The sequence below is a fragment of the Hippoglossus hippoglossus genome, chromosome 9, assembly GCF_009819705.1.
Source record: "Hippoglossus hippoglossus isolate fHipHip1 chromosome 9, fHipHip1.pri, whole genome shotgun sequence".
In the NCBI taxonomy this organism is placed as follows: Eukaryota; Metazoa; Chordata; class Actinopteri; order Pleuronectiformes; family Pleuronectidae; genus Hippoglossus; species Hippoglossus hippoglossus.
In genome coordinates, this window is record NC_047159.1 from 26237904 (window position 1) to 26258891 (window position 20988).

Genomic DNA, 20988 nt, shown 5'->3' on the forward strand with positions numbered 1-20988 from the left:
AAAACGGAGCTCATGTGTCAATATTTTCATTTTAAAGTTTTTCCATCTGTTCTAATTTCCCCCCCAGTATTATCAACTTAATGTTTTTAATTTACATAAAGCATAAACATGTGTAAGAAATCCTACCTATTTATCCTACATAATATAAATGTGGATTATTTCACTAAATACAAATGCTGCACTCAGTAAATGCTCATTCTGATTGTGACAAATGGACTAAGTTTCAGAAGTGAATTACGAAAGGCTGTTTCGTTGTGTAAGACATCTCCAGTGTTGTCAAACTTGATCCCGTAAAAAACACATTGCTCCAGGCTTAGTCAGTTCAGGAGGGTGAGTGAGTTTTTTATTTACTTTGAACTAAGGGAGCTGTTCTGATCCAGGTCATTTTAGATTGAAAGGATAGTCCCTGCCCCTGCATTTGACTGTTTCATAGACTGAGAATAACCTGTATTTCCCACAGGACCAGTCATCTGAGAGCAGAGCCACACCTTCAGTAGTAAGCATGGATTCTTAAGGGATTGGTTTACCTCCACCACCACTGTTACCACTAATTATAGTTCAGTTTTCAATGCATGGACACTCTGTCTCAAAATAATAGATTAATTAAACATATTGTGCCTCATTTTATATTTAAAAAAAGTTAGACCACAATTTCAAACAAAACTATTATTGGTTTCGATAAACACATTGTGTAGCTGTATTAATCAGACTGCACAGTATTAAAAAGTGTGTCAACCCTCTCGATGACCTGGTTTTCTACATTAAATGTCCCAAAAATGTGACCTGATCTAAGATCACAAGTACAGTCAAACACAAAGTGCTTAAACTTATAACATAAACCATGATAATACTATGAGTCTTTATTGAACACACCCATTTACCATTTTCAAAAGTTAGCCAACCATTACATTTCAGAGCTGGTTCATGATGAAATGCTGTACACATAGTGCTGCATGACGGAACATTTACCCAGCAGTGTTGTTGAGTCTCATTGTGTCTTTGGTAGATTTTAGGTCACAGTGATGCTGCTCTGGAGAGTGGTGACTCATGCTCTACACATTCACCATTGACGTGTGTGGTTGACTCGTGACCACAGATGTTAAACCCCAATGATTCCTTTAAATCTTTAGCTGTTACACTGGGCTTCAGTTTCACCTAATCAATACTTTTGCAGTTAAATTGGTTCGTATCAGTAGACTTTAAAACAAAAAGTAAAACATCAAGGTTTACTAAATCCTGGCTGTTAGCTTCAGATGTTAATAGCTGAGAGTTTCACACATGTTTTCCAACCCACACTGTGAAAATTTGAATGAAGTTTCCAATATGGAAAATAACTATACTTATTTGCATTAGATTAAAATGAATTGTTTGATTAAATTGTGTGTGATCTGTTGAAGCAAATTTATACATAAATGCAGGTGATTAGAAAGAGTTCTGTTACCTTTTCTTGCCACTGAAGAGGAGAATAAAACCCTCACATTTCTACTGTACTGAGGATAAACAATGATTTCAAACAAAGACATAGAAACTTGTAGCTTTGTTTTGATTTTCCACTTTTTTCCCCCACTGGCTTCCCTCATTCATTCCCGCTGCCCTGCAATAACTGAGCTTAAATGGCCACAGTGAATGACAGTCACAAAAACAGTAGTTTAATGGTTAAAGTTTTCTTTTTTGTAAAGGCAAAATACAAGTATGTAAAAAAAAAAAAGGTGCTTAATTGGTATTAAAAAGATAAACACTAATCAATTAAACATGAATGTACAAATAAATTTACAAATTGAGTGACTAAAAATGATTAAAACAACAATCTTTAACTTCACCATTTGTAAAACGGTGGGAGATGGTTCATAAATTCAACTGGGGAGTTTTTAGTGACCATCTAAAACCTAAACACTAATAACATGACGAAAAGTAGATCAGCCTCCACTGTATGACACGGAGTACAGTATATAGAAACATATCCGAACAAATATAATCTGTTAACCTTACCTACAACAGTCTTCTACAGACACCTCTGTCTGTTGCAGCACGGCTACTCTTCCTTTATACATCAGCCTTCATTAACTTTGCCATCTGCTTTATTTGCAGCTAGATCATTTGCTTCATCCTTCCAGGCAGTGTTGAGTCAACCACAGAACCCATTTCTTGTAATTACTTCAGCCAACACATGCATCCAGCGATGTGCACCAAAGTCTCTTTAACATCCACAGATTGGCGTCTTTGCAGGAGCCAGCTGAACAGTTTCCATCCGTCGCCACGTTTTTCTGCTACCCTGGACTAAACACATACCAGACTTGAGACACAGTGATGAAACTGATATTCATCATCTTATCTCTGGATGAAATGGCAAGTTAATGACATCAGTACCACGACAATCTGTGATGCAGACTGCACATGTTGTGAGTCATGTTAAATGTAAAACCCCCATGTTTATTTGCCATCGTTCCAGTCCGCGACCTTGTTGTACTCATGGATCTTCTGTTTGATGTGAGAGAGCTTGTTCTTCAGGTACTCACACCTCTCCCTTTTTTCCAAATATGTCGGGTCCTGACGAAAAAAAACAGAAAATAATTCAATATATTTCATCTTTGGTTCCTCTCCTGGTGATGACACTCCTATATATCAGGGGAACGTGTTCATGGCAGTCTAATACAATACATGAAAGTATTTTATTTTAAATTAAAAGCTCATTATCATAAAACTTTATTTGTTACTTAGTTGAAGTACTTTTGGCAGTACAGACTAGCATGTTGGGTATGCCTCTGGCCACTGGAGATTGGCCAGAGCATGAAAATAGACAATTTATAAATTAGAAGTTTCATAGAGCTTATAGCATCTCTTTAGATACCTCATGCCTTCTTTCAAACCCCACTGGCCCAGTGTGTACAAGCTTTCTATTGTAAATTAAGTTACTATTTCTGATTCTCCAAAGCTTTACATTACAAATAATGTCATAAGATAAGTATTACCTTCATGACAAATAATGTGTAAAATAATATACTGCTCCATTAAATAATGTCTAGCAGAATTTAAATTATCTTATTGTATTTATTTCAGCCACTATAATTATACATTATAGTGAGTGATCAACAAAATAATTTGAGTGCATTTATTTTGAGCATCCAGTTTAAATCATAGTTGAAAGTCCACCACATACTTAAATACTAAGATTTAAGTTCATCAAACCTGTAGATGACCTCAGTATGTTTTACATTTTACTTCCTCTTTTTTCATAATTTACAATTAGGTTCCTTGTTTCTGCCGGCTGATTACAACATGGTTACATTCTCCACGTGTGACTCACTGCTTATGACAACAACACTGAGAATTCAAACACTCCTGGTTTTGGTTTCTAACAACTCATGTGACAATGGTCCTGACATTTTTAAGTTGCCAGCTCATTGTGCTGTTGCATTTTGTGATCACTTTATATTAAATACTGTAATTTAAGTAATGGTCTTCCGGGCCGAGTGGCACTATCCTTGGTGCTGAAAGGGGGAACCAATTCTAGCAACTAAGGGTTATACAGTCCTGAACTTCAGCCTCAACCAGTCTTTTAAATTTAATTATTTTCAATTTCGTAAATAGTTATTTAACCGTCAAGCTGCTAATTATTTTTTCTCGGAGTTCACGTTCAAGTGATATTTGTGGCAAGTGATCTCAAGTGGGTGAAACTATTACTGCAAAAACTCAACAGCGCTTCATAGCTGTATAAAGTAAATCTGTTGATCCAAAAGATTGGAATTACAGTATATCTGTTTGGTTTGTATTAATCTGTTACATCCTGAGTGTTTATCACTGTCAATGTTTACTCGAATATCGGTCTTGCTCTATTTGTAAGTTAAAATAATTCACTGTATGTCACACTTATGTCTCTAAAGGAAACGATACAATAAATGTGTGATTTTTCAAGGTTCATTCTTGCTTCCACATCAGGTAGAAGGTAGTAGAAGAAAACAATTGGTAAATCAAGAAATAATTCAAGGGGTGAAACCTGGACATCAATCATACACAAATTTCCAATTTGAACACTCACTTCTAATTTTATGGCTCTATTTGAACAATCTTAAGCACAGTTTGCTAGTTTAACAGTGGGAAAACAAACGTTGCCCCCACCAGGAGCATAGTTCAAAAAGGTTGCACATAATCTCATAATTACTCATGAGTGGGTTTTGTTCATAACATGAACTAATCCAGAGTGCCATCTCCCATTCCCTTTAAACCCCTGGAGCACCTTTGTGGATTGTTATTATACAGGCAGATTTTTCAGGTAGTAAGAGAAATGATTCTTTGTAGAAGAGGTTCACTTGCTTTACACAGGAGCACATATCATTAAAATAATAGTGAAACACTGCAGCACTGACTTCAGACCAGGTTTTTGTTGTCAAAAGCAAAACCGCCTTCCTCTGATTTAATTATGTGCCTGAACACATTTTCAGACCACCGACACAAATACATTTAAATAATGTGGGTGTTGTGATAGGTCCCAATATATTTTGTAAACAATTAGTTTGTTCCAATGATGTTAATAAATTTAGCATTATTTACTGAGCCTTAACATGAGGTGCTGCATTATTACTTGTCTACAATTTTTTGTAAATGAATGGGAAAGATCATGAAAACAGAAAGTCTGTATAACAAACTGTGTTCATCATGGTTGAAAGATTTGGTGTGTAACAGACAAGCAGGGTTTAAAAAGACACCCCTGATTTGACCTGTGCTAAAAGTCTGAATGTCCAAGCCTCTGCTTTCGCTACATTCAACACTAAAAAATGACTAGAGAAATCCTTTCATGTAAGTAAGATTAAAAATGAGGTCAGAATAGAATCAATGTGAAGGTGGAGTATTTTTCGTAAAATACATTTTGTTGCACATGGACATAGAGGGATGTCAAAGGTTTATAGAAACATCTCTCAGACATTTACGTATATATTTCTAACTCATCTCAACCTGGCATACACTCACCACCTCCTCAGGAAAATCAGGATTGATACAAATCAGTATATATATAGAACATGACCATTTCAAACACTTGTCTGACAGAAGGGGTCAGCTAACTTATTGGGGTCTATATTTATTTATTTTGATATTTCTTACCTCTAGTGATAATTATCGAACACAACTGTAACTTTTTCTCTTGGCTACGATTGTAATTTTGTGTGGTTAATCAAGAAGTAAACCAGATAGTGGTGTGACACCATTACACTGCCTCAATTAAGGTTTTACATGTTAAAATGTCTATAAATGTATACATGTTTGTCCAACTGGCCTCTTTCTTCTCTTCAGTGGATTTAGGTGAGGCTGAAATAAAAGTCTCCAGGACAACAATGTTGATCAATGCCTCAAATATTTCCTTCTCAGTCAGCAGTGAAGAGCTGAGATCACAGGAAGTAAATTTTCTTGTTGCCCGTTCTATTTCTGCCTCCTCTTTCCAATAGAGTTAGCGCCTCAATCGTTTACTCCAGTTCAGATAAATACAAAGTAAAATCGCTTTTCTTTGTGATGGTCCACTGGGTGATCCACCATCATACTTAGCTTTTTAAGTTTTCTTTTAAGAGAATATAACCCCAGTGACAGTAAGCCTCAAGTGAACAAACTGGTATGAGCAGATCAGGGGTGATTAGTTCAGCCAACAAGATGCCCTGGAATTACACTGCTCTGTGCCAGGCTGCTATGCACTGTGTTTCTTTTCATTGAGACTCAGAGACAAGTGTTTGAAATGATTAATACAAAAACCTGCTGTATTTGTAAAGCTGAGGTTCATGCTATTTGCCCCAAAATACAATGTTTTGTGAGAGTCTTTGTTCCCCTGAATCTGAATAACAGAGGTGGGAGCGCAAATATTGAAGCTACAAAAGTCCCATTTATGGGAGGTTTACATAAACCAGAATGATCCTTTAATCAGAGCATGAACTTAAAAGAAATATCCACTAAGTGACTGGATGGATCATTAAGCACGTTTATGATGTTTACTTACAGTTTTCTTCCTCTGATATTCCATTAAAATGCCACTGATCCGCTCCTTCTCCTGAAACAAGGCAACATGTTAGTGGACATAGCTGTGCAGTGTGTATACAAGTGTATTCCTGTTTGTTTGTGTGGATGTGAGTGAGATTTGTACCATTTGGCTTGACGGCTGGGAGGGAAGATTCTGTATCATCTCGTCCATATCCTCAAACTTAGAAGCCATTGCCTGAACCTCACTGTGCAGCTCCTTATACTCAGCATATTGGTCATTGAACACAGCCTTGTACTGGTCCCTCTCCTCCTCTGAGCGTATGCTGGGGTATTTCCTGGGGAAACAGGACAAAAGAAAACACACGTTCTTAGGCAGTATTATGCAGCACGGAACGTAGCGCAAACCTGACAGTTCCTGAATGCACGTATTGGGAAACGGCATGAACAAAATTAGGTCGGTTAGAGGTTTTAAATGTTGGTTTCGATACATTTTCTGTTAATTGCCCAGCCCTAGTATTGACCTAGTCAAATAAGACATTATTTTGAATATGGTTGAGTATGAGTTGTTAATACATTATTAAATTCATATTCTGTTTACATGTTACAGCATAGCATTGCCCAATTATTGATATTATTTCGCCTAAATCTCTCCGATATCCTCCTCTGAGCTGTGTTCATGTTCGCGTGCACACACTGGAAACGCACACAAGCTCTCGCCCAAGGGCATCGCTACATCCACAAGCATCGTTACTCCTTACTTTTAGGCTTAAAACTTGGCGTAAATGATGCAGTTTTTCAATTAGAATTTGAATGTCGGGGCTTACGGACCCTTGAATGACACCACACGAGCAGTCTGGAGGCATGTTATGTTTTTTATTTTTTTATTTATTGCGTTTGAAAAATGTATCATCAGTTTCTTCAATTGTATTGGATTTGGCTGGAACACTGTTTACTCCTTAAACTCCAAAAGTGTTTTGTGGACTCAAACACTTCACCCACCCCTCAAACGGCATAGTGGAGAGTAGATAATTTGTGAATTTTCATTTTGCGGTGAACTATCCCTTTAAAACCCCAACCTGAAATAATTACAATGCTTTTTTCCATTTGGAGCATTTTCTTTAAAATTTTGCAAAAGCTGCCACTGCTTTTTATTTTACACCCAGGGATGTGTCATCAGGTCTGGTTAAGGTATTCAGAAAATGCTGTTTACATGGCGGTGTCTTATTTACACTATTATATTAATCGGGTTAATATTGGAATATAGGTATCCAAACCTCTTTAGTGTTGGACAGTGTGATTCACGACCACAATTTTGGTTTGATCACCAAATAATTCCCCTCAAGACAGTCAACATATCACTTGGAGAGGATCAGAAATAACACAATGTCCAAGCGATCTCTACTAATTGACTAAATTAATGCTTAAAAACTTTGATGATGTGGGAACCATGGAGCGTTACAACAAATTCAGGGACTATATCTTTTATGAAAGATATGTGTCTTCCTATCCAGAGCCTCTATAAAAAGTGATATTTTGGGAAATTGTGACTTAGAAGGTAATACTTACGCCACATAGTCGGCTATGACTACAGGTTTGGGGATGTGTCCGGATGGTATGTGACCTTGCAGGATCTCTGGCTCCAGCATCCTCACAGGAGCAGCTGCAGAGTTGTTTGGGGCGTCCATGAGGTCTGGCAGGATGGTGGGGAGAGGAGTCTGCTCGGAGGCCCTGGAGCCTGGACCCAGCTGCAGCAGAGGACCAGAGTCACGTGGTCAATTCATGTACACTGTTTACAATTCAACGTCTACTAGAACACAAAATAAGCAAAACTTGATACTTACTATAGACAGAGGGAATGATGATGCAGTAGTTTTCATCTAGGTTTTTTTTGAAGAAGAGAAGGTAAGTTATTTATTATATGTTCAGTGTTCCAAGTTTTATAAGAAACAATTCAATGTTATTGTGTTATTTACTTTTAATTCTACAGTTGTATGATAAGATTTAAATAACTATAAGATTTAATATTTTTTTTCAGCCTCCCAATATAATTTTTTCAACACATGGAAATGTTGAAGAGAAGAACAGACATACACAGAATATTTTGTCTATACTGCAAAAGATAACACTTTTTATAACATATGAACATGTTAAAGAGAATATTAAGTCACCAAAATAGTCACTGATCTTTAGGTTTTACACACTGGTGTAAATGGGTCACAGCTACAGCATGTTACCTATGCTAATTAGGAACATACGAACACATGACATTCATTAATAAAAGAACACAGATGAAAACAATTCTGCAGTTTAAGGACGTATCATGAAACCAAGGTAGAGTGTCTTAAAAAACTTCTTCAGAACAAATTTGAGATAATTCTTATGAAGATATTGATGAATGAGGCCCATTGATTTCATGGTCAAATTTGTAACGCTTTCCCTCAAAACCCTGCACTTACACTCAAATATTCCCTTATTGTGCTTAGTTTTGCTCTGCTTGTGCTCAAACTGTGAGCTTGCACTCACATACAGATTTCCTGGGCTCCAGCCTCAGCTCTTCTCACGCTGCTTCTTTCCACATGTGAAATGTCTGCACTCGGATTTCCCCTTTACGGGCGGTTACTTGCACTCCAGTACAGGACTCTTAAAGAAGTAAAGCCAACACACCCACAACGAGGGCAGGACAATGTCATTTGTCAACACTAAAGCTGGCCCTCTATTAGTTTGTTTCATGCGCGCACAGAAGCAGCTGAATCAGCCATTGTGTCCATGCAACAAAATCTGTGCAAGAGCATAGTTTGAGCACAAGCAGAGCAAATATAAGCACAAGTAGGGGCTATTTGAGTGTGAGCGCAGGATTCTGAGTAAAACAAACCTATCCAGGGGTTTAGAATTTTTTTTATGAACACTTACTATCAGTCATTGTGCTTTGAAAAGCTATGGTATGTTTCAGAAAATGGTCTAAAAGAAGAAAACATTACATACAACATACGATTCAACCTTCTAGCATTCTTTGTGACAAGGCTTTAAGAGATTAAGCTTCAAATAAACACTCAGTTAATATTATACTCATATCGATGCTTCGAATTAGTGGTCTATAGCTTTCAAGTCTGTGTGTGTATGTGTGTGTCAGACCTCCTGTTCCAGTGCCTCCCTCCTCATCCTGGCTACTTCATGCCTCCACAGCTTCAGACACACTCCTGCACTAATGAAGTAGAGCACCATGGTGATGAAGAGGAAGATGATGGCTGCCGTCTGGCCAGCCTCTGTGCGACAAAACGCCCCGTTTATTCCATTATTGAAGACTGGTATGTTGCACATCCCCCCTCGAGTGGTGTCCCTGACATACACCACCCCTGCTGCTATGTAGAGCACAGCCAACACAAGGTTGATGGAACACTCTGTGAGTGGCCACCAGGAAGAGTCTAGAAGGATGGCTCTGTAGTACATTGACATCCCAAGAACGACAAGAATAACAGTCACTATCCATGCTAGACCAGCCACCACCAGGACAAATGGAGTTTTGGGGCCTGTGTAGTAACTGCCCCCCCCATATCCACCTGCCCCTCCACCAAGTCCTCCAAACAGCTGTGGCCCGGAGTATCCATACATATTAAACCACTCGTTGTCTTTATGAACATATGCGCAGACACAGGCAAACACAGCCGCTCCAAGCAGTAGCTGCACGCAGCCAAGGATTCTCAACAGGCCAGCCCAGGACTTCATGTAGGCGTAGCGCAGGTGATACTCCTCCACCCGCTCCTGATAGGTCTGTGCTGATAGATTGGTGGGCACTGCAGATGCAGAGCTGAGGGCTTCAGCACCCAGTAGCAGTCCGTCTTCCTTGTGAGCGTTGTAGCTGCTCCCGGAGCCTCCGTTGTGGCCCCAATTGGAGCCAGGAAGGGACGGAGATGGAGGGGCGGAGTGGGGGGGTGAGCAGGGGACCCCTGCTGTGGTGCGGCAGTTGGAACTCTTCTTGGATGAGGGTGCAGGCGAGTGAGGGGCAGTTGACGGAGGGATGGACCACCCCTGGCTGTCATGGGTGCCGCTATTGCCCCGGAAGAAGTTCTTGACTGAGTCAGGGACAAAACGATGGACTGGCTTAATGTCCATGGCATCACAATCGCTCTCCGTTGGGTCTTCATCGCTGGAGGGGTAGAAAGATTCAGGACCAACAGCTGGCTGACCAGGTAGAGGGGGAGGGGGAAGTGGGTCTAAGCTGAGAGCTTGCACTGCTCCATGCATGGGCCCCGGGGGCAAGGGGAAATTCTTATGCCATAAGGGGTCCAGAGGGACCTGGTCATAGTGAGGGACCTCTCGCACCCGGTCGAACCTGGTGACAGAACCAACTCCTCCTGAAGACATCCGGACCTGGTCTCTGTGCTCGCTGTAAAGAGAAACAGTGTTTGAACAGATGCCGACAGATGGATCCACATTAGCTGGAAAGGATACGTATTAAAATTAGAATCATACTTTATTTTTGAACAGAATTTCTAATGGTTGTGACATTGCATTCACACACCACCCAACACCAAGCAGTCAGGTGACCTCACAGGTTATAAAAAAGACATCAGTGTATTCTGAAACGAGAGGACATTATATAGGAGCCTGATATGACCCCCGGCATCAGGAACAAAATTTTTTTTTTTATTTCACGGTGTGTGTCATGGTTGAAGACAAATGACACTGAATTGGTGACTGAAAGTAACTCAAACTGAAGGTGAGCGCACCTGAAATGTTCTTCATAGTAAAACTGCGCACAACTGAAATTTTGAGAAATATTTTTACCTCATTGTGTCAAAAACGTTTGACTGACCTGGTAGTTTGTATCCAACTTGTCTCATTATGTGATTGCTTATTTTTAATGAACTTTTTTTGTGATTTCAGTTAAAAATCATCTTGGCAACTTAAACTTCTGCTAATAAAAAATGAATAGAGAAAAAATATGAGTAAATATGTCATCTTTTTAAAATAAATTGAGAGTTTTGTTTAGCTTAGTGATTGGATCATCATTATCAAAGATTCAGGTGTAAAAAAACAGTCAAAAATATTTTTGACACACTGTGGAAACTTTGACAGTTTTCTGAATTGTGTCTGTACAGAGCTGTTTAAAAAAAATCATCCTCGTATTTTCACAGATCTTTCCAAGATCAGCATCGTTTGACCCTAACTTGAGCTGTGCATTTCAATATTTTTCAAATTGCAGTAAAATTGCGGACTTAAACAAATGATAAAATATTCCTTCAATTTTACAGTTGCAGACAAGAATAAAAGCTTTTTATCATTTCTATATGTTTGAATTCCAACTTATTTGAAGTCTCTAGAAAACAGTAAGCTGTTGACGTTCACATTATTACGATTCATTATAGGGTAGTTTTAGCTTATTATACACTAAATGATACTTTCTGATACTCCAAATACAATTAAAAAGCATTCATTCAGACTGCAAACAAGAAGCATAAAACTGGCTTTCATGCCTCTTCACTGACTTCTCCAATCTTTGTGGTGCACAGTTCTTCTTGTTGTGGGTTTTTTTTCTGATGCACATTCAATTTCTCTTCTTGTCCCTTTGGCTTTTATTTAGTTTCAGCCAATTTAAGATAAGATAAAATAGGACTATCAATTCTGAAGGAACGGCCTGTGTCAGCCTGCTCCAGATTACAGTAATACAATATCTGAATAAAAACATTTTTATCAAGTCTAAATAAATATAATTGAATGTACACATACATGTTTAAAGTGTATTATAAGTTCAAATAAAAATACTAAGTGTATATACGGAGTAATTGCAGAACCTGTGCCTAATAGAAATAACGATAGAAATGAAAATAAAATAAGTACTTTCATAGTGACACAAATTTACAAACCTCTTGGTGCGATTCAGTTCAGACAAAGTAAACTTTATATATCCCACTGTAAACCATTGGTGTGTTGACTTTTGAAAGGTCCTGGATAATAAAACACCAGGTCATTGATAACATTGATAACTAGTTCCCTCCATTATTTATATTAATTCACTTTGTTTTTTTATAATTAAGTTGAGTATTAATTATAAATTCATTTGAAACAGTGAAGGCATGCAACTAAAAATTATTTTAAAGGATACTTAATTAATGAATGCCTAGATGGTGAAGGCGGCTGTTCCTTTGGCCACCGGATGTCGCTGTGTCTACTTCAGGTGTCATCCGCCCATCACTACATTGGGGCTAATTAATAGCACCAATCTATGCTAAACTAAGTTCGCAGTTTAACATTACTTGTGTAAACGTTTCGTCCAGTGGTAAAAAGCCTGAGGAAAACTGCAGCACTGGTGATAGCACTTAGCGTCACTGAGCCACTTCGACACTGAACCAGAGACAACGGAGAATATTAACTGCGGTTCATATTCAGACGCTCGTTGAACGCAACGTATCTCGCCTGTCGGTCGGTTTTTACGTGTTTAAATCGACGTTAGTGTTGTTAAAACAAACATGACGCTGACCTACCTGCTGCTATTCCTCCGTGTGTTGGTCCTCAGGTTAAAATCAGCCTGTGAGTCGCCCTCCTTTTGTTCTGGAGCAGATGTGAGCTGCAGGTGAAACTCACCTGTCCTGTCTGACCCGATCACGGTGCGTTCACGGCCTCCGCTCACATCCGACTTCACAACTCCTATAAACAAGATTTCTACAACAGATTGGTGTGTTGCTGTGATCATGGGCAGTGGGGGATGATGTTCTGTGTATAAGCTATCTCTGTCTTTATATTAGGAACAACACAGGAGTGAGCTTGGACACGAGATGAGTTAATATGAGTGTTCAGATGAAGAAGCTCTTCACATGTGGTGAAACATCTGTGAGACCATTTGACTTTGACCTGGATTCCTGTGACTGAATGAGCCCATGTCGTGTTCTTTTATCCTTAGGTATGAGAAGGGTCGGTCTTGGTTCAAAAAGTATTTATTTAGAAGCAATGAAAAGGTACAGCATAGCTATGGGCACTCAATGCACAGCCTCGGCTTTAGTCAGTAGCTCGGGGTAGTCAAGAGTCGCCCCGAACGGACGACAGGTGCAATATTTATAATAGTTGGTAGAAGGCGTGGTCCCAGCATCTTGGAACTGGAATCCACCAATGATGAGGAGGCGCTCCCAGGTTCGTCCCTCCTTTGATAGCAACTGGACAAATCTTCACATTCTGACAGTGTTAAGTTTTGTGTATTAAAAACAAGCCTTTATCCGGCTGAAGCTTTATGAGTCTTTAGTAGTTTTGCAGATACGGTGTTGTTGTTCATTGGAGTGAGAAACATTGTGTTTCTGCTTTATCGGCTGTATGTTCTGTGTGCGTAAGCATGCGTATTCATCAGACAAGACAACGCCTTTCCTATCTGGCCTTCAGAAGCTGGGGCAGCTTCTTGATTTCTTTCTAAGGCATAGGTCACAGTGTCTTAATGAGCACAGTGCATTCATGTATGTGTGATGTTGAATAAAGCTAAAGGAATACTTTAATATATATATAAAGGTTTATGTATGAGAACAAGTTTAAGTACAGTGTATTGTATGCCACGGATTGCAGTCCTAACACATAACAAAACATGAATTATTTCTGTTAAGGTACAAACATGGTGCGTGTAAAATCGATCCTTTTCGGGGCTATAGTGTCTAATTATATTATTAAAATCCTAACACCCACTGCAAAGTCAATGTAACGAAATAACACAGTGTACCAGAGCAGAAAATGATTCTTAACTGGGCTCACTTTACCATTAAGGCATTAGCAATTAAAATGATCAGATATTATCAGTTAAGAAATCACTTTCTATTTGAGGGCTTGCAATTGTAAACCTGTTAGCAGTATATTATTATTATTGTTATTATTATTAATAATAATTATATTATTATTATTATTATTATTATTATTATTAGTAGTAGTAGTAGTAGTGACAGTAGTAGTATTTTCATTGAAAAGAGAACACATTGGATTTACTCAATTCAAAACATTGTTTGCACACAGATGATTTGCTTCATCTAATCAGCAATTTACAGAATTGTGTTGAATCATCACAAACTACTATGTTCAATCAAAGTGCTTGGTGTTGATACAAAGTAATTCAAATCTGGTTTAGTAAATAATGAAACAATAACAGTAAATTAAACTATTTGTTCATTATACTCCAACACAATTTGATTACTTTAGTCCAACACAATTCAATCCTTATTATTGCAATTCAGTCCCTTTTATTCCAATATGATTTAATCACTTCAGCCCAACACTATTAGATCTCTTATTTCTAGCAATATTTGTTAAATAGTATTACTTAGTAATTCTTTGCTCAGCTACACCTCTTTCAGAGCTTTATTGTGCACCTGATACAATGTGACAATGTTTGCCTCAATTGGAAAAGTAATCATATATTATTTTTATTGGAGTTGTTCTTGTTTAACTTAGGGCTGCTATTATTACAGTCTAACACATCAGCATGAGACAATAAGAGTGACTTACAGTATATCTTCCAAATAATACCAATTTCTACATGTCACGTTTACTCAGATATTTGGGTCTTCACCCACATTGTTCCTGGATGAACATGTCAGTATTATTATGTGTTTTCCTTAACTTGATTCAAGAGCATGTCTTGAAGTTGAAGTTTGACAGCACCACTTATTCATTTCATATTAACATTCTGTCAATCTTTTGCTAAATACATTGTATAAAATAGAAAGATATGGAAAAAAACGTAATTTGTTAGAAGATTAACCTGAAAACAATAATCACAGCTGAATGGTTTTAATCAGTCACTTGCCTTTCCAACCCAGGTCAGGATTAAATTCTCCACTAGACACCATCTACAGGACAAACTGTGCTATAGCAGGAAGTCAACAGCGTTTGGATCTGAGGCTCAGAAATAAATTCTTGGGGAAGTGAAGAGGTCTGTGTTCCTGTCCATACCTGTTTACCCTTATCTTAACCTGAAACTAACTTTATCCCTAACTCCAGCCAGTCATGACTAACGATGCTTAACCTGACAACAGCCTTAGCCTGAGATGGGGTAATTCAGCACTTTTGTTTATTTTAGGTGAACATGAATTTTAGAAAGAAGGATTATTACTAATTTAAGAAAAAATAAGTCTCATTTCTTTTCTCATAGATTTTAAATATGATACAATATCTAGCCTTGTACAGAGACATAAAGATCATATTACAGAATTTTGTTGTTAAAATGGCCAAGACTCCCATATTATACAGTTGCTATCCCCTATCATCTATCAGCAAGTTTCAATGCCCCTTTAAGTTTGAATGTTTCAGTGAACTTCAGTGAACTGAAGAGTAAGAGCCTGAAAGTTTGAGACTTTGACATCATGTAATATTCTTTGAAAAATAGTCAACAAAAAAGTCAACTATATGAAATGTTACATCCCAACCTGATCCAAAAAGTCAATGGTCCACTTACAGATCATTAGGTTTTTTACATTAAGATAAAACTATCCACCTTTTAAACATGTGCTGCTCAGTTACTTACTATACTGCTTAGTAGCTCTTTACTGATAAATAATGAAGTTAAGAAAAAGAGGCCACAGGTCTGCCCACATTTTATTTTCTTGTAAAACAATTTGGCAACTTTTAAAAATTGAGGTTGGTAAATTCTTTAAAAAGTTTGGAAGAGGTCAAGTTAATAACAAGGATCACTTGCTTTTCTCACACAAACACAGATACATTATACCAGAGAAGGAGAAATTGGAAAAAACAAATTAAGTTGATGAATTACAGTTGAAATGCCCATTTATCAGGTATAGAACAGGATGGCTTGAAAGAGAAGGACAACAGTCCCACTGTTTTTTTAATAAAAAAAAATTGAATGGGGTTATTACAGGTGAGGTGAAAAGTACAGGATCTCTTTTATTAGTTCAGAATTATAACTGAGCTGACAGATGAAACCACACTGTTCTTACAATCAGACATTTTCTTTAAACACAAATCTCTTTATGTACATTGGTTTAGAATACCATTGTGTTGGTAGATCAGACTAGAGATGGTCTTCTCTTTACTTGTGAGGCATTTCTGACAGAATATCCATGTAACACCCGACTCTTTAGTGACATACCCCCTGGGGCTGTAATCCCAGAAATCTCAACACACACTCCCACAAACAAAACTAGTTCTTCCAGTTATTCTGGTTCTCTGTGGAACTAACAGAGCTCCACAGAGTTTTTCTTTTAAACTCATCTATAAATTATCTGCAGCTAAAAGAGAGAGACATTGTTGTAATTAGTTTGTGTTATGTATTTATTTTGGAATTACCCAGTTGTGAGGAGTTTCTGTCAAAACCTGTATATTAGAATTGCTGAATTTGTTAAAGGAAGTTTCTTCTTACTTAAGAATATGTTGTTTGGGCACCTAAAAAATAATATGAACCAACAGAAGTACACTTAATATTATAATGGCCTCATTCCATATCATATCAATGTCCTTTTTCAGATGAGAAATTGTGCTTTATTTCGTTTAGCAAAGGACTGAAAAAAAAGATCTACCAAAATAAACTGTTCAAACTTTTTACCGTGTTATATATTTTATATATATCTTTTTAATGTAGATCCTTCAGCTGTAGTGTAATTAATAACAATTATTTAAAAGTGTAGTTTAGTACTTGACAGATGAAAAATATTAATGGGGAAAAAGGTGCGTGCGCTGAAACAGAGGAAGAGGAAACTCTATCTCGACCAATCACAGGTCGACATTTACTTCCTCGTGTTTGGACTTGTCAAGTTGTGATTGGTTGAGGGCAGCAGTAACGTTTGAAAGAGACAGGAGCTGCAGATCATCCTCTCTCAGTGTGTGTGTGTGTGTAGTGACAGAATAGACCCACAGAGAAATGGAGATCGTCCACACTGTGCAGGTCCTGGTCAGGTCGCTGCTGCTGCTGCTGCTCTGCTCGAACTGTGACGGCAGAGAGTCGGAGTTAAACTACGTGACGTGCGGCTCCCTGGTCAAACTGCTCAACACCAGACACAACGTCCGCCTGCACTCACACGACGTCAAGTATGGCTCAGGTAACATGGTGACTCTTAAACAGTGTCTGCTTGACTCCAGCTGCTGCCGGCTCTTAGATACATGGGCTGCTGTGTTCTCTAAGATAAGTTGAAGCTCATTGAAAAATCTGTCAATTTAAAGTCTCCTCTCTTATCCGCGAACACACATACATAACAAACCACAGGCCTGTGAGGATTAGACCCTGAAATATGTTTTACTGCAGGATGTGACGACTATATCTTTATTTATATTTACTTTATATATGACGTCCTCTACGACCGCGGCCCAAATCCGTCTGTGGGGATGGAGGACAAGGGTAATGGCAGGTGAACAGGTGAACAGATGATATAACTTGAATCTTTAGTTCAAAACAGACGTTCTTCACCACATTTGTCCCACGCCGAATTTTACAGGGGGTGGTAACAGTTAGTGGGACGTGTTGAGTGATCTCCTGAAGTGCTCTGCTTTTGCCCGGAAAGCAGGACAATTTAAAAGTGTAATTTCTTCTATGTAGTTTGGCATGTGTGAAAGCAGCACAGCAGTGTCGAGAATCAAACGTGTCACTAAGATACACGTCTCCATTTTAACATATTACCTATGTGTTTCTTTTGACTTGGGTAATGTGACCAATTTCTTGTTATGTGCATGTCTTTTACACTGGTGTCAACGTCAGCAAAATATAAACCACCAGACTTCCTGCTAGAACTATTCAAAGCAAAGCAAAACTGAATCTCTTGTTTATGACTCTTGTTGAGGGTTAAGCGCAGAGGATGTCACACCTTGTTAAAGCCCTATGAAACAAATTGTGATTTGTGAATATGGGCTATTTCTCTACACACAGTTTGGAAAAAAGAAGTAAACAAATAAAAAAATAGAAACACATCCAAAATCTAGCCAAAGAAAAAAAACTGTCAGTGATTAGAAAAATGTACCAAATGCAGTGTGCAGATAGAACTATGGGACAAATGAGAGGGACAACAACAATAAGTTGACTAATGTTGGGAGACAGAATGACAAGTGTAGTGTGGGTCAACAGTAGGAGTAGTGAAACAGTAGAGTATTGATGGAGAAGCGCAGACAGAGGAGGAGTTGTCTATCTGGATGTTCACAGGAAGGAAGGAGCCCCTGTGGTGTCCAGTCGTTAGCCGTTGTCAGACCCATGAGAAAGTCCGGAGAGTCTGGTCCGGACCACCGTGGAGTTTGCCTTTCACACTTGCACAACGCAGCAGGAGATTCTCCGCTCAGACACGTTCACAACAACACAGAAATGTTCGGAGCGCTCGGTGAGGGATAGTGCAGCAGGCCGAGACGGGACATAACGTATTCATTCTGGTACACCCCCAGGACTGAGACGGTATCCTGAGTCAGTTTGTTGAGTCTGTTGTTGTCTGCCCTGGCACAACACAGCATAGACAAAGGTACTGGCCACCACAGACATTCACAGCATCATGTTACAGATGGTGAAGGAGCCAGAACCTACACAGGAAAATGAGCAGATTCTGGCCATTCCTGCACAGAGACACAGTCCTGGTCTAGTGAAGTTCGATGACCAAGTGGACACCCAGGTAATTGTACTCAAGTACCTGGGACCTTTTCCAGATTTAAGCTGAGGTTAAAGAGGTTCTGGAGTGTGACCCACAACTGGGACACACACAGGTCTCAAATGTCATTATAACCTGAAGCCTGTGTCACCTGAACAGCAGAGCTGATTAAAGGTGTCATTGTTAGTGGATGACTGTTGATCAATATGGTAAATAGTTACTTCTCACACATTAATCTGTTTTACAACAACCTCCTACCAAACTTGGTGATAAGAGAAGTGTACATTTATTCAGACAGAGGATCTGAAAGTGATACAGCAACATTCTGAATGCAAATCAGCCTCCTGTGTGGCTCAGGAAGAGAGAGGGCTGTAACATGACTCTTAAACCATTCAAAACAGGCTCCTCATATTATTCTTCAAGTAAGAACTAACATAACTGTCATGTGTGTGTTACATTTGGACACATTAGATATAATGAAGTTACACAAGATGTTACATAAGACAAGTCACATGATCAGTCAAGTCTGGTGCAGACTTGACTGATTTAAAAATCACTTTAAAAATCTTTCTGCTTGTTACATACTTAAGAACCAAAACTATTATTCAACAATGATTATTTCCAAATGTCACAAGGTTAAAATGAGTCTCTGGTATCAGTTATGTATATCATAATGTTATTACATGTTATTGCATGGTTATTCCAAGGACAGGGCCAAGGTGTCTGAGTGCCACTGGAGTATTTTTCTTTCTTTTTCTGATACAGTGGAGAAGCTGCTTCTGCTGTTAGTTATTGTTGACATGACTCATCCCTATGTCTGCAGACAGTTCATGTTAGTTAGCTACTGTCACGGCTTCTAAAGTAGAGTTCTCCTGTCTGTCAGTGAAATCTACCACTCGTGTGTGTGTGTGTGTGTGTGTGTGTGTGTGTGTGTGTGTGTGTGTGTGTGTGTGTGTGTGTGTGTGTGTGTGTGTGTGTGTGTGTGTGTGTGTGTGTGTGTGTGTGTGTGTGTGTGTGTGTGTGTGTGTGTGTGTGTGTGTGTGTGTGTGTGTGTGTGTGTGTAGGCAGTGGACAGCAGTCTGTAACTGGAGTGGACAACGCAGACGATGCAAACAGTTATTGGCAGATTCGTGGGAAGCCAAACCGTCCATGTCAGCGGGGGGTGGCCGTCAGGTGTGGTGAGTCCATCCGCATCACCCACATGAAGACCGGTCGAAACCTCCACACCCACCACTTCAGCTCACCCCTGTCTAATAACCAGGTAAAGACACACGCTCACTGTTGCACTTGTGGAGCTCACAGAAGACACAAGAATCATGCTGTGGATCCACTCACAATACAATACACTTTACAATTTACTGACAATCATTACAATAAATTGTGCAGCAGATCTATCAGTTTGCCAATACCGTGTCTGTCTGTGTCGTTGTCAGGAGGTCAGTGCCTTTGGAGAGAACGGCGAAGGTGACAACCTGGATTTGTGGACAGTGCAGTGCGATGCCGTCCACTGGGAGCGTGACGAGTCTGTGCGCTTCAAACACGTGGGCACCGATGTCTTCCTGAGCGTGACAGGCGAGCAGTATGGCCATCCCATCCGCGGTCAGCGGGAGGTGCACGGCATGAGCTCCTCCAACCAGCACAATTGGTGGCGTGCCATGGAGGGCGTGTTCATTCAGCCCAGCCAGGAGCTAATACGCCACGATGAGCTCTGACCTCATCACTGCATGGACATGTATGTGTGTGTGTGTGCACAGTCTGTGGATTCCTGTGGCTGTGGTGGTTTTATAGTTCACCTGGACCAAATGCTGTTGTGTGAATGATGTAGAATATTTGAATGACTCGTCTCTGTACACGTGAAGCACTCAGGGTGTTCTGAGGCAAAGTGCAGGAGAGGTGTTGTTTTCCCTAAAAGTTTGAAAATCACTGATATTGTGTAGTGCAGCCGTATGGTTTATTTATTCTACAGTTTTCTCCTCAGAGGAATTCATAGTAGAGAAAATCAAGGCTGGGTAACTGGACATAGCGACTACTGAAACTGAAATGGTGAGAGGCCCTATGTCAAATAAAACTTACATATGAATAGTGTGTGTGTGTGTGTGTGTGTGTGTGTGTGTGTGTGTGTGTGTGTGTGTGTGTGTGTGTGTGTGTGTGTGTGTGTGTGTGTGTGTGTGTGTGTGTGTGTGTGTGTGTGTGTGTGTGTGTGTGTGTGTGTGTGTGTATCTCTATCTATCATAGGCTACCTTGATGTCGAATTTCTCACTTTAGTCCAGTTAATTGGTCAGAGCTTGTCTCAAAACACATGTCCCCTATCAGGAGGATTAGCTGTTAGCGTAAGTGTCCAGGAAACGTGTGCAAGTTTATTGTACCCAAAAAGTAAGGTATGACAATGTGTCTCTCACACACACTCACACACATACACATTTGTTTGTATTTTTTTTTAAGTAGAAGATCTGCCTCAACCCTGCCTCCGATTTGGTTTACTTTGATATTG

The 20988-nt window shown here is 39.2% G+C and overlaps 2 protein-coding genes across 2 annotated transcripts; one reads left to right on the forward strand and one right to left on the reverse strand.

The window, feature by feature from the left end:
- Positions 1–1489: 1489 nt before the first annotated feature.
- marveld2b (MARVEL domain containing 2b) lies at positions 1490–12566 on the reverse strand. Its single transcript, XM_034595773.1, has 7 exons — positions 12441–12566; positions 9091–10333; positions 7800–7835; positions 7525–7703; positions 6122–6293; positions 5978–6028; positions 1490–2547 (listed from the first exon to the last, which is right to left on the reverse strand). Exons 2-7 carry the CDS (start codon positions 10318–10320, stop codon positions 2431–2433), a joined length of 1785 nt encoding a protein of 594 aa, XP_034451664.1. The 5' UTR covers positions 10321–10333; positions 12441–12566; the 3' UTR covers positions 1490–2430.
- Positions 12567–16703: 4137 nt separating this feature from the next.
- sdf2l1 (stromal cell-derived factor 2-like 1) lies at positions 16704–20579 on the forward strand. The gene is made up of 3 exons (XM_034595865.1): positions 16704–16976; positions 19562–19758; positions 19931–20579. Exons 1-3 carry the CDS (start codon positions 16799–16801, stop codon positions 20207–20209), a joined length of 654 nt encoding a protein of 217 aa, XP_034451756.1. The 5' UTR covers positions 16704–16798; the 3' UTR covers positions 20210–20579.
- Positions 20580–20988: the final 409 nt, after the last annotated feature.

Coding starts and splice junctions, on each gene's coding strand:
- marveld2b (XM_034595773.1), bottom strand. CDS start 10,320: ATGTCTTCAGGAGGAGTTGGTTCTGTCACCAGGTTCGACCGGGTGCGA. Junction 7,704..7,799: donor CATCATTCCCTCTGTCTATA/GTAAGTATCAAG, acceptor CCTCTGCTGCAG/CTGGGTCCAGGCTCCAGGGC. Junction 2,548..5,977: donor AATATCAGAGGAAGAAAACT/GTAAGTAAACAT, acceptor TTTTTTCGTCAG/GACCCGACATATTTGGAAAA.
- sdf2l1 (XM_034595865.1), top strand. CDS start 16,799: ATGGAGATCGTCCACACTGTGCAGGTCCTGGTCAGGTCGCTGCTGCTG. Junction 16,977..19,561: donor CGACGTCAAGTATGGCTCAG/GTAACATGGTGA, acceptor GTGTGTGTGTAG/GCAGTGGACAGCAGTCTGTA. Junction 19,759..19,930: donor CACCCCTGTCTAATAACCAG/GTAAAGACACAC, acceptor TGTCGTTGTCAG/GAGGTCAGTGCCTTTGGAGA.